This window comes from Indicator indicator, chromosome 7 (assembly GCF_027791375.1).
Source record: "Indicator indicator isolate 239-I01 chromosome 7, UM_Iind_1.1, whole genome shotgun sequence".
NCBI lineage: Eukaryota > Metazoa > Chordata > Aves > Piciformes > Indicatoridae > Indicator > Indicator indicator.
The window spans coordinates 15,685,419-15,698,639 of NC_072016.1; the positions used below are offsets into that span (position 1 = coordinate 15,685,419).

Below are 13,221 nucleotides of genomic sequence, written 5' to 3' on the forward strand. Positions count from 1 at the left end.
ACTCTGTGGAGGTTGCAACTGAAAATACCATTCAGGAATTGGTGTAAGCCAAGGGAGCCCCACTGAAGGTAAATGAGCTGAAGTCACTGGCACCAGTAAAGTGTGTGAATTACATGTATGTGTTACAACATTTGTGGGGAAAGAGGTTACATTATGCTAGGATGTAACTGCTGGGCAAACTACCCTGAAATAAATGATATCAGACAGAGGGCCAAATTCTGATGGCGCTTTTGCTTCTTCCAGCAAATTTTCATAAATCGCATTTGAAAGAAACCCCCACGCCTGTGGGGTAAGCGTGTGTGATGTACCTCCATCCCCTCTCTGCCTGGTTTTTCTCTCTCTTTCTCTTCAGATGACCAGTAACCCATGTGCCAGGCAGCCTCAGCCCACGCGGGGCGAGCCAGCCGGCGTCGGCCCCTACCACTGAGGCAGGGAGCAGGGAGGAGTCGCCCCAGCCTGCGCCATGGCCTCGCCCCAGCATCTCGGGCCTCCTGATGGAGGCTGGGGGTGGATGATCGTTGCCGGCTGCTTCCTTGTCACTATCTGTACCAGGGCCGTGACAAGGTAAAGGGGCTGCATCTTGTCTTTTTGACCTGTTTGTGGCATTGCCCCCCCCCCCCTTTTTTTTTTCTGTCCCCTTAGGCAGAGGATTTGGGGTCTCCCCTGACATCTCACAGCTGCGGGGGTTATTCTGCTAAGTACAAACCTCTCTCTTGCTGCATTTTTAAAGGCTTCCAGAAATTCCTAAGGCCGTGGGGATGGCTGAGGGATTATGAGCCCTCTAGTTTTAGTCTCACATCCTCTGACAGCTACTCTATCTCTCAACACCCTCTCCTTGATTTCTTACAGAATCAAAGCTTGGGGCAGGCAGCTTTATTTCAGGCTGTGGTGGTGAGAGAGGGTGAAATCATGTAGAGTCTATTTGGGTCCACTGTGTCCCTCTGACCCCACAACCGTTCTCATTTTTGCTAGTCCCAGTGGATTTTCTTGGCTCCTGAATCTGTCTGAAAAACCTGTAAATACCCCTTTTCCTATTGCAGGCATTTCACATACCATCCTGACTGAGAAGGTCTGTGGCCCAGAGAGGAGGCCTCTCTCTATACCCTTCTGGTATCCAAAACATGCAGAACATATTTTCCTCAAATATAGAAAGAACAGGAATAGACTACTGCCTTGCATAAACATAATATAGACATCTGGGGTGAGATAGGTTCCACAGCTGCTGTTGGGTGACTTTCATGTCAAGTGGAGACAGAGAAGCCTGGTGTGTGTGAACATAGACATTTAAGCTATGTTAAGCAGCAAGATAGACATCTTGGTAAGTGAGGAACACTGAGAGGAACTCAGTGTTGTGTTAGACAGTCAGTATAATGTAAATATGGTGTTTTGCAGCTAAATTTTATGCTTTTTTAAAAAATAAAGCTGTGAAGTTTAGGGATCTGACATCTAAGGTCTAGAGTCAACAGCATAAAGGGGAACGGAAATGCTGACAAAGTGTTAGTTTATGTACACAAATTTACCAATTCTGTAATAGCAGTAGAGGTTTCCTTGTGTATTTAATGCCTTTTTCATATGTGAAATGTGTTATAGCCGAGAAATAATCTAGTGGCTGAAAGACATTTAGAGTATATATGAAAATGATATATGTACAAGAAAAAAAGCCAAAGAAAGTGATTGTTTGTTGATTTGCAGGAGGGAAGAGGGATCTCCTGCTGATCCAGAAACCAGAATGAAATTATGCAGCCTTTTAATCCCCTTCTCTGCAGGGAGAGGTAGAACAGTTACACTTGTTAAGCAGAAAAAAGTAACTTCTCCTGGAAGCATTTTAATAAACTATTGCAAGGTCTATCAGCTCCTGCTGTATTTTGTTTCTCTGTTCATGAGAAGTTACTTTTCACTTGCTTTGCACTTGTACATCCATGAACACACAGATGTAGGTGGTGCTGGCTCTATAGGTACTTTGCTGGCCCTATCCTGCCAGTTTGTGCAGATGTGAATGTTACCGTTAGTGAGCAACCAGGTCAGTGAAGAACTGAGGAGATGAGGCTTTATGTACCAGGGAAGAAACATCACAATGTGGTCATATAATTACAGCTTCCACAGCTAGCAGATGAGGGAAAGGCTATGGACTTTAGTAAAGCTTTTGACAATTTCTTCCACAGCATTCTCTCAAGAAACTTGTGGCCTATGCCATAGACAGATGTACTCTTTGCTGGATTTAAAACTGGATGGATAGACAGGCCCAAAGAGTTGTGATAAATGGAGTTAAAGCTGAGCAGTGTGCCCCAGGGATCAGTATTAGGGCCAGTTCTGTTTAATATTAATGATTTTGACAGGAGGATTGAGGACACCCTCAGCAAGTTCGCAGACAACACTAGATTAAGCAGGAGTGTTGATCTGCTCGAGGGCAGGAAGGCTCTGCTGAGAGATCTGGGCAGGTTAAATTGATGGGCTGAGATCAACGGAATGAGGTTTAACAAGACCAAGTGTCAGGTCATGCACTTTGGTCACAAAAAGCCCAAGCAATACTACAGGCTTGAGGAAGAGACGCTGGAACAGGCTTCCCAGGGAGGTGGTAGAGTCTCCATCTCTGGAGGTGTTCAAGAAGTGTGTAGATGTGGCGCTTCAGGATATAGTTTAGTGGTCATGGTAGTTGCGTTACAGTTGGACTTGATGATCTTAAAAGTCTTTTACAGCCTTAGTGATTCTATGACTCCATTTCAGTTAAAAATCATGAGTTATAAAAACCTAGCAACAGATACCACTGTGAGAAACATGGTATTATAATATTCTGGAATAGTTATCTGTCTGAATTAGGTTCTATACCAGCCTAATTATCTAATCCCACTGTTGGGATAACACTTGGACACAAATTTCTGTTGTGCCAGTGCAAAGCAAGGATTATTCTGTGACTGAATCACCCTAACCTAGGTGCCTTACACAGAGCACTTGGAATTACTCAGCTTGCACACATCATTTCACATCCTGTCCCTCATGCACTAAGGTAGCTCATCATTTCCAATAAACTCTTTAAAATATTCTTTGTCTCATTGGGATTTAGGCAAACCACAGATTTGATTTTCCTGGAGGCTGGCAAAGACATTCAAGTGGGTACTCTATATACTTGAAGAGTGAGATCAGTGCTTTCTGCAAGGTAAATATCCCACATGCAACAGACTGGTGTTCATGTTTTCTTTCCTAGGTGCATCTCCATTTTTTTTGTGGAGTTCCAGGCATATTTTGGGCAGGATTATGCCAGAACGGCTTGGATCCACTCCATTGTCGACTGTGCTACAATGCTCTGTGGTGTGTATTTACCCTTTCAAGACTAATGTGGCTGCTTTTTCTTCAGCTCCATCTGGGTTTAACATGTTCACAAGTTCGTGAAGTCAGCTGGTAAAGATAGATACTGTGGGGTCTCTGGGGTATGGTATATCCAAAATGCATCCCTCAGCATAGCTAGGCAGGAAGGGAGTGTCTTCATTCTACAGAAAAGAAGCAGAGCTTTGTTTTGTCAAATGATCTAAGTTTTCAGAAATGTATTTTTGTCAAGGTCTAGTGGGACAAGTTGTGCTTGAGAACTACTAACTGAGCACACATTTCTTTTGCCTTTCGATTTGAATCATATTTGAGATTTAGAACAGGATGTACATCTTGCTTTCAAATCAAGTCACAGTCATTCTCCTTTGATCAAATTTGTACGTTCTTTTCTTGAAAATTCAGTGCTAATGAAAATTACATGCAGCAGTTGTACTGAATTTCTCATGGGTTTACTTTAAAACTGTACAGCTAGGTGAAAATCCATGCTCTAATACTATGGAAGAGGGTTAGTCCATGAGAACTGCTGAACTATAGGAACATGGCTGTAATGAGACACAGCAGCTTTCCTGTGTCAGTCAGGTTATGTCTTGGGGTAAAAAAATAAAAGGAAAAAAAAAAAGAAAAGAAAAAAAGAAATAAATATAACCTTGCCCTAGCATTGCAAGTATCAGGGAGGGAGAGGACTGGTTATAGGCAGAGTGATCTGGGAGCCGTCAATGCTGGAGAAGTACAGAAGAGGGGTAGCAACCCTCTGCTGTTTGGGTCTGATGCAGAGCCCACAATGCCCACTGAGAGGGGTGAGGTAGGACATCTGAAATTACTGAAGGCTAAAGTGCAAATTCCAGGTGGGGGAAAGTCTCACTGTTGTAAGCACGGAGTAATGAACAGTGTGGGCTGTCACTGTGTCCCCTCTTGATCCCCAAAACTGTCCCATAATAACTTCAATCTACAAAAATGGCTGCTGAAAAAGCAACTGTAAATTTCAGTTTTATACTGACTTTCAGGAAAATTACTTTTAGAAATATTTTGGTGCTCACATCATTGTGATAGGGTGGTTGTTGGAAGACCACTCTGTATAGCTATCATCACCATTTTCTCCTGCTTGCCTGCTGCTTCCTTTTCCTTGATGACTGTTGCAACAAACTGTATGTGAGGACCTGCCATTAACTATCAGCTTTATTTGTTTCTTTAAAGCTCCACTTGGGAGTTTAATCAGTAATCATGTCTCCTGCCAAGTTGGTATCATGCTAGGAGGCCTTCTTGCGTCTGCTGGACTAATTTTGAGTTCATTCGCCACCAGCCTGGAACATCTCTACTTATCATTAGGAGTTCTTACAGGTAGGAGGCAATCGACTCCCATTGCTCCTGCCGGGAAAGCCACACAGGAATGTTAAAAATTATGATACTTTCAAGAGAGGTAGTCTTTTCTCCATGTCCTATTGCCACCCCACTGGTCAATATAGGTACTCAGATCTGTTTCTGTCATCGTAACAGACAGGCTTTGGCTGCCTCAATGGTAGGAGTTGTAGTCTACCCCAAAATATCTGCGTATTAAAAACAAAATAAAACTATTTTAATCAGAGTAAGTGGACAGAGCAGCACTGGGTATATACCTGGTACCTCATCTGTGCAGCTTACTTTTGGTTGCATTATATTCCATTTAAACAGCAAAAAAAATTGCTGTCTGGTAGTGTTGCTGTAGCATCTGCTCCATTTGTGTTCAGGTATGGTGGTAATTACCTTTGTTCTGTCCTATCTCCCCGTGTTTGCTGTGCACAGCAAAACTTGAGAGGTGCCCATGGCCTCACTGACATTCCTTCCTCATTAATACTGACCTGGTAGCCACAGTGATATAAGCCCTTGTACTTGGTCCCCTGCTGTTTAGTAACAAGTTGGTGGAATTACTTCAGTTCACAGGCTGCCAACAGCTTATTTGTTTAAAAAAAAATAAAATTCCTTATTGTAGTGCATGTCACTCCTGTATTACAATGTTAATCTTTGACAAATGTGTTCAGAACAAACAAAAAGGCTCCTTGTAACTCAAGGGAGTGTGCCACATACCATGCTAATGCCACTGAGGCTTCCTTAGTGAGAACCACTGTGAATACTGAGATGGAAAAGCAGTAACACTTTGTACATGGAGTTGTAAAGAGCCAGTTCTACAAGCAGTGAACTTCTAGTCTGTTGAGACTGATTAATGGAGAGACGAACTGTTGGCAAACGCTAGAGGTTGTACCCCAAACCAGAAAGGAATAGGAGCATAACTGGTAATGGTTTAAATCCATGAAAGCTGCAGGACTTGAAGCTGTGAGGAGTGAGTATGAGGTGAGAAGGGGGAGCGGCAGTAAGTACCAGAGTTCCTTCTGAGAGATGCGAAGATATTTTCAGCCCCAAACTTTGCAGTTCTACTTTTCTCAGGATATTTATTGGCTTTTTTGGCACCTATTTTCCTCTTCCAACTCTAAAAATAAATGGTATGTATGCCAAATAGAGCTTTTGAGTAATGATGTCTAGCTCAGGACTGCTTCTGTGGTTCTGTGGTCCACAATCCCAGCTCTCTGCCCCAGTTCTGCCCTCACCTCCTGAGGCATGCCAGAGCAGGGGCACCCACCATCTGGAGTCTCTTTAATCCACTTACCCCCATCCTTGCAGGCTTATTGCTTGTTCTGCACAGTGCAGTCTTTGAGGAGGATGTGGAAAGCTGGTTACAGTTCTGGGTAATTGCCTTCTCTATTGGCAAGTTCTGCCAAAGGCAGTGGGAACTGTTTTTCCTTCAGTGCAGGACGTTCTCTAAATGGGCTAGTCAGGAGCTCATTTCTGCAGCAGGTTCAGAAATGTATGTTTTAGTGTTAGGGCAAGGATTTGCTGATTAAAATCTGCTTTCTGGTTCTGTAGCAGAGAGATTGGAGAGATGGATCTTGTTTATTAGATTGGACACGACGCTACTTTCTGAGGCTTTTCCCACCTTTTTGCTTGTAGACAGGGATTTAAAATAGTCAGGAATCCAAGCAGCTACTGCATGGAGTTTCTTTAGCTGACAAAAGAAGGTTTATTGTAGAATATTATTAACAGACACAGCCTTTTTGCAATGTGTTTCAAAGAGCTGAAAATTGATATTCATGATTTCAAGTGATGGAAACACAAGTAGTACCTCATGAGGACAGTGTGTCCAGTGCCCCCTTTGCACAGACCCTGGGACAAGACCTCATCTTGCATCCAGGAGAGGCTGACACACCATTTCTCTCATGTTTGTTGATTGTTCTTGTTCCTAAGTGAACCTAATCACTTCTTTCTGAGCCATTCTATTGTGGATTAATGATGTTCTATTAGGTTTGTCAAGTCAAAGATCTTAACAGTTAAAGAACGGAGTCATCCTGGTTTCTCTTCACACTATGAGTGTACTGTGTGATACAGAATCAGAAAAGGCTTCCTATTAATTAGTACTAATGAAAATAGATTATTTGATGTAATTTAATGTGTTTCATATGTTATGCTTAGTGTTAAGCCATCCACACACTGTGCTTTCTCTTCCAGGACTTGGGTTTGCACTCTGTTATTCTCCAGCCATTGCAATGGTGGGCAAATATTTCAACAAAAGAAAAGCACTGGCATACGGAATAGCCATGTCAGGAAGTGGAATCGGTACCTTCATCCTGGCCCCTGTGGTCCAGCTTTTAATCGAGCAGTTTTCCTGGCGTGGAGCTTTACTCATCCTGGGAGGTTTTGTTTTAAACCTCTGTGTCTGTGGTGCCTTGATGCGGCCAATAGCTCTTAAGGAGGACTGTAAAACTTCTCCTGAATTTCTTGAACAGGATTATGTCGCCGAAGAACAGAAACGAGACATAAAGCGAATGTCCATCTGTTCACCTTTAATCAAAGTGTGGTCTCGTGAATGTTTATGCTACTGTTCAAGAAAGGAATATGACTTTTTACTGATGCCCGGTTTCATGGTCCTGGCAGTGTCGATTTTATTTATGGCATATGGCTGTAGCCCTCTTTTTGTCTACCTAGTGCCTTATGCTTTGAGCGTTGGAGTGAGTCATCACCAGGCTGCCTTTCTCATGTCCATACTTGGTGTCATAGACATCACTGGTAATGTCACCTTTGGATGGCTAACAGACAGAAGGTAATGATTTATGGCTAAGCAAGTGTAAGTTTTATCTGATGAAAGGCTGCATGCAAGTGAGGTGTAATAATTTTCTTGTAGGTTGTGTAACTTTAAAAAGAAAGAAAACAACATACTAACTTTCACAAATACTTACATTTAATGGTTTTGTCTTTTCTGAATTTGTTAAATTCTGATTTTTTTTGGGATTTTTTTTCCTGAAAAATTATGGGTTTGTGCAAAACTTTTGCATTTGATAGCAGCAATGTAACCCCCTGCCTGAGGTATGTTGAGCATGATCCTCTGTACCTGTTTCCTAGAGCGTTTCTACTTCCTCTGCCTTTCCATCTTTTTTGTTCTGCTAGGGTGGTACAGAAGTTATGGAAAAGGGTCAAGGGTTAGGCCCAACACTGTCAGGCACATACTCAGAAGAACTACCCAAAAATTGTTACACACTTTCCAGTATATGAGAACTTAAAATGCTTTGGTGCAGCATCTGTATCATCAGTAGAGACTGGCTAAATTAAGAAGTATTTTGACTCTAAAAGATACATTCTTTGTGTATATTCAGTTTGTGGGGAAAATCAGTCACTGATGGGAGAAAGGGATTTGTTTTGGTCATCATAGCTCCAATATTTAAGGGCTGATAGAAAAGATCACAGCTAAAATAGGTATACTATAATACTTTTTGCATAATACTGGGAGCACATTGCTGAACTGGGATTTAAAACACTGAAAACTTCAGAAGGCTGCAAAATTCTCGTAGTGGAGCAGCTTCCCTCAGTAGGGACAAGCAGCATGACAGAAAGCATAAGCTGTTGCTTACCAGCTACTTTTGAAGCTGTAGGTGGGTAGCTTTCCCTACCTGGGCTCAACAGAGTGGAGCTTTTAATCCTGAAGACTGTGTAAGAAAATGGACTAAAATTTGAGCTGTATAAAAGAGAGGGGGAGAAAGAGAGAGAGACTGAAATGCTTCTTGTCGGTGCATAAAATGAGATGCTGTGTCCAGTGACAATCTCTTTCTTTTCCATTTTGAAATGTGCAGGTGTCTGAAGAAGCATCGACACATTTGCTACCTCTTTGCTGTGGGAATGGATGGCCTTTGTTGTCTCTTCCTGCCAGTTCTCCAAAACTTCCCTTTGCTTGTGCCTTTCTCACTTACCTTTGGATACTTTGATGGAGCCTATGTAACACTGATCCCTGTTGTGACAGCAGATGTAGTTGGAACTTCTTCCTTATCATCAGCACTAGGTGTTGTGTATTTTCTGCATGCCATACCATATCTAGTGAGCCCACCTGTTGCAGGTCAGTTCACAAATTATTTTCCTATAATCTTATCACTACTTCAGACTTACCTGATGGTGTGATGTAAAAAGAGAGGAAGAACAGCAAATGCACATTGAATGGAGGTAGCCCCAGGCAGAGAACCTTCATGAAACTTCACATGCCACTGAAGCTCTGTCTCAATGGGATGATTTCTACATAGAGAGTAGCTGAAATTAAAGAAAAACCAAACTAGTATGAAACACCTGGGGCTTCTAAGAGCTGTTATATCATGACTTCATGTAGTTCAGAACTGTGCAAGTAGAAGAAAGGGAAGATTCCACTGTGAAATTACATGATTTTGAAAATGCAACCTAAAGGGAGTTTCATATCAAAGTTGGGTCTTTTTTGTTTGGAGGACTTGACCTTCTTCTGTCCACCCTGCTTTGAAGGGGTGAGCAAGTCAGCTTCATTACTGTTTGGTCACAAGCTTATCACCCTAACTATAATTTCCCCCATTGGTTCCATTACAGCAAAGTAAGGATGAGAGCTGTACTCTTACTACTCTTCAGGAAGAACTTGACATGGCTTTTAGTACTATACTATGCATGTGTATATGTCTTGCATATTCTGTCTGCTGTTCACATAATGTCCCAATTAATCTCTGCTCACAAAGCTTTTAATTTGATTTTTCATAGCAAAGAATATAACAAAATGGAGTTATTTTTAGTGACATATGAACCTAGGGCATAAGTCACTAGATACTTCTGTTTGAGGGTCTCGTGCACACAATATTTAATCCCAAGGCTTTTAAAGCTTTATCTAAGGACTGTCAGTTAAATCCATACAGTTGAAAGATGTTTATTTGGTATTGTGGTGACGACTGCTGTGCCTTTTCTCATGGGTTTGACCTCTAAATGGAAGCCCATAAAAAAGATCTTACCTTCCTGCTGTGGACAAATTCTTTTCTGTCCCAGGAGGTAAAAGTATAGAGTTGTAAACCCATATTGTTTGATTGTATTTGTGTGTGGTAACTCCAGAAGTTTATAAAACTCCCTTTGATCACATAGATTCTCAAGTATTAGAATTTTGGTGGGCATTTAAAAAGTCATGATTTGTTTTCCTACAGGTTGGCTTGTGGACACAACTGGCAGCTATACTGCATCATTTCTCCTGTGTGGATTTTCTATGATATTTAGTTCAATGTTATTGTGCTTTGCAAGACTAGCAAAGAAAATCAAAAGAATGCATTTGAGGTCACTCACCAATGATATCAGCACCAAACAGCACATATGGACAAATGGAGCAATAGCTTATTCTGTCACAGCAGAATTAGACCAAAAGGATGGTGAATTTTTGGCTGCAGATTCAAACAACTATAGCAACAGATGACAAGTGCTGCAGGATTCAATGGTGCACAGCCACCACAGGGAGAGAGAGGTGGTTCTGTAGCACTAGGCTCTTCAAGATACTTGTCCTGTGAAACAAGGCATCTTTCAATTAGATTTTTCTGTTGTGTTTTAGTTGGTTAAAATCTACATACAGCAACAGTAATAAGTTAATGCAATAGTATAAGAAAGTTAGACTGAAAATAAACACAGCTTCTAGGTACAAATGGTCACAGATTTATTTCAAATGCATTATATTGACTCTACAGGAAATCTCAAATAAGCTAATTGGCATTAATAATTAAAAAAAATGTAATCAGTCACCAAAACTGAACAATAAAGTTGAAATTATTTCAGAAGTAGTTTTAATGATGTTAAGTTTTTTGCTTTTCTGGTCTGTTATGTTTCAAGGGACGAATAATACACACCACCAAAATACCTCCACATTCATCAATCTGCATTAAACAGCAAAATTTTGAGGCTGCTTTTTTTTCCTGATTTCTTTAAAGCTTGAATTTCTAAACATTGACATTCCAGCTGATCCTTGTCTGGGAGGGGGAAGTGGTGCCATGGTTCTTCTGCTATCTGAAGAGGAGTAAATTTGCACCAGGAATACTGCTTTAGCTCCACTAGTTAGAAGAAGCCCAAAGGCAGCCTAGGAGACCAGGGGAAAGCTCACAGTTTTTTCCAAACACAAAGCCTCTTCCTCCTGTAAAATCAGCAGCTATTGAAGAAATTTAGAGTTCATGGAAGCAGACAACTGAGAAACTGCCCACTCCACAGGCTATTAATAAAGAGGATGTTGGCAGACAAAGGAGTTTCCGTGTATTCCAGTGGTGAGTGTATCTCTTCTTGGACCCAGACCATATCTTCAGATGGTACAAATTACTCATCTGTGTTAACTGAAATGCTGATCAAGTCACTTGTCCTGGGTGGCCAGAACACAAGAGCTGCAGTTTGATGATGGTTTCCTGCTACTTGTGTGAGGAATGTAATACAGCTGGCTGCTTCACAGGAGCTACAGACTTAATGGGGTAAATTACTGATGTGATGATTTAGTAAACAACGGGATATTTCTACATTTCCAGAGTGAAACTGTTGTCCGAAGTACAGGAACTTCACATTCTGCAAAGTAAATTATTTCTTGTGTTTCCATGCCATATATAGTTGCATTGTGTTCACTAGCAAATTGATCAAGTATTTTTTTTATCAATGCTGAACTAGTAGTTTTGTTAATAATTTGCAATGTATTAAGTTGTTGCTCATGGTGTCCTATTTCCCTCTGTGCTTTGGAAGGGAACTAATGTTTGCCAATTTGACTTAGATCAAGTGTACACCCATTGGGGTATAATGTATTTTTTAAATCTGCATATATGAATAGTATGTATATCAAGTAGTTTTATTTTTCATGCATACTTCAAATGTAGCATATTAAAATTGTTTGACTTAATTTGTCCATGTTGAAAAAAAAAAGCATTTCTCACTGTGCTGCTTTAGAAAGGTGGTCAGAGCCAGTAGCATTGATCTATGTGCAAAAACTGCTTAAAACTAATGACATAACTTTTTTTTTTTTTGAGCTCTGGATGGCAATTAAATCCTAGGCTCTCATCTTGGTTTTAATGTATGTGCATAAAAAGAAGACAAAAATTATCCACAAGTATTTTGTAATGAATTAGGAAAAATATGATCATTTGGAAAAAAAAATAGTGATGAAGATACGGTTTTAGATCTTAATGCAAAATTTTAATATCTAAAACCAGGGAACAGTGTGATCTACAAAGAACATAATCTATTTTCAACAAGTTACTACTGTCTTTTACTTTACAAGAATTTAATTACTTTGTTTACCACATCACAGTATGTCAGCAGTTTTTCATGCCAGAACTGCATATTGCAAAAGCATTATCGCAATAACACTATATGCATTTTTATCCTAGTAAACAGTACTGTGTAATACATTATCAGCTTTTAAAAAAATTATTTTATTTAAAAATTTTATTTAAGCATTTTTTTTCATAGGCTATTCCATTGACGTGTTTAAGGCAGTATTTCTTGGTTTAAATGACTAATTTAGCAGAAAACATTCAACTATTTTTTATGCACAGACATTTTGTAGAAAATGGTAGAATTATTTCAGGGTTTTGTAAAAGTCTTTTTGCTCTGACTTAAACCAGTGGACAAAAGTTTATATACCAGGATGATTCTGTCACGATTCTCCTCACTAAGAAACAGAAGGAAGGAAGCATAACAAGAAATGACATGTGAGTGGAAGAAATGGGAATACAACCCAGGTTTGCAAAGCCAAAATTCTACCCTGTGGTCTACATAACCCAAACTGAACAGCTCATCTTCATCCTACCATGTAAAATATTTCAGGCAGTGTGTTGCTGGAGTATATGGATTATATAGAGTTTTAAAAAAATCTCTTATTGTATCTGAAATGTGGGATTTTTTGTTTGTTTCAGAGATTGTAATATTCAGGCTGTTCTCCACAGAGGGTGTTTCCTGGCATGGCATGGTGCACAAATAGGCAGAGATACCTGGGCTAGGTGTGAACAATTTCTCTGGCAAACACTGCATGTTCTTACCATCCTGTTGAGCACAGATGGATAAGAGCTTGGATGCAGCACTGCACCACTGAGCCTGTCTGGCTTCCCAGGACATTATGGTCTGGCTTGACTGGGGTAACATCTGCCCAAGACACAAACACACAGATCCTACCTCAGGTGAATCCTGCCTCAGATAATATTCTATTTCATGCAGTGATCAAGAATTCAGTCTAAGTAAGTTAAACGGCTTACAAGTGCTGAAGTTACCCCATCTATTTACACTCCATGAAATTCAAAATGGGGAAATCATCATTATTTTGGAATTTCTTATGTTCTAGGGACAATTTCTACCAGATCATCTTCAGACCATTTAATAAATTGTGCCTTGAAAAGTTGTGTGAAAATGACATTGGAAAATTCAAGTGGCTTTTGCTAAAGAATAACCCTGTTTTCAGGAAAAAAAAAAGAAAAAGAAAAAAAACAAGGGAGGAAAAAGACAAAAAAAAAACCCAAAGGCCGAAACATTTCTGCCATCTTGGATGATAATTTCTTTCCTGAAAAACACAGGTTGTCACTGCCGATATAGTGCAAATAT

At 40.3% G+C, this 13,221-nt stretch overlaps 1 protein-coding gene across 1 annotated transcript; it reads left to right on the forward strand.

The window, feature by feature from the left end:
- The first annotated feature begins 463 nt into the window (after positions 1-463).
- SLC16A12 (solute carrier family 16 member 12) lies at positions 464-10,081 on the forward strand. The gene is made up of 6 exons (XM_054382481.1): positions 464-564; positions 3,203-3,306; positions 4,516-4,659; positions 6,856-7,447; positions 8,472-8,731; positions 9,819-10,081. The coding sequence occupies exons 1-6, from the start codon at positions 464-466 to the stop codon at positions 10,079-10,081; spliced, it is 1,464 nt and encodes a 487-aa protein (XP_054238456.1).
- Positions 10,082-13,221: the final 3,140 nt, after the last annotated feature.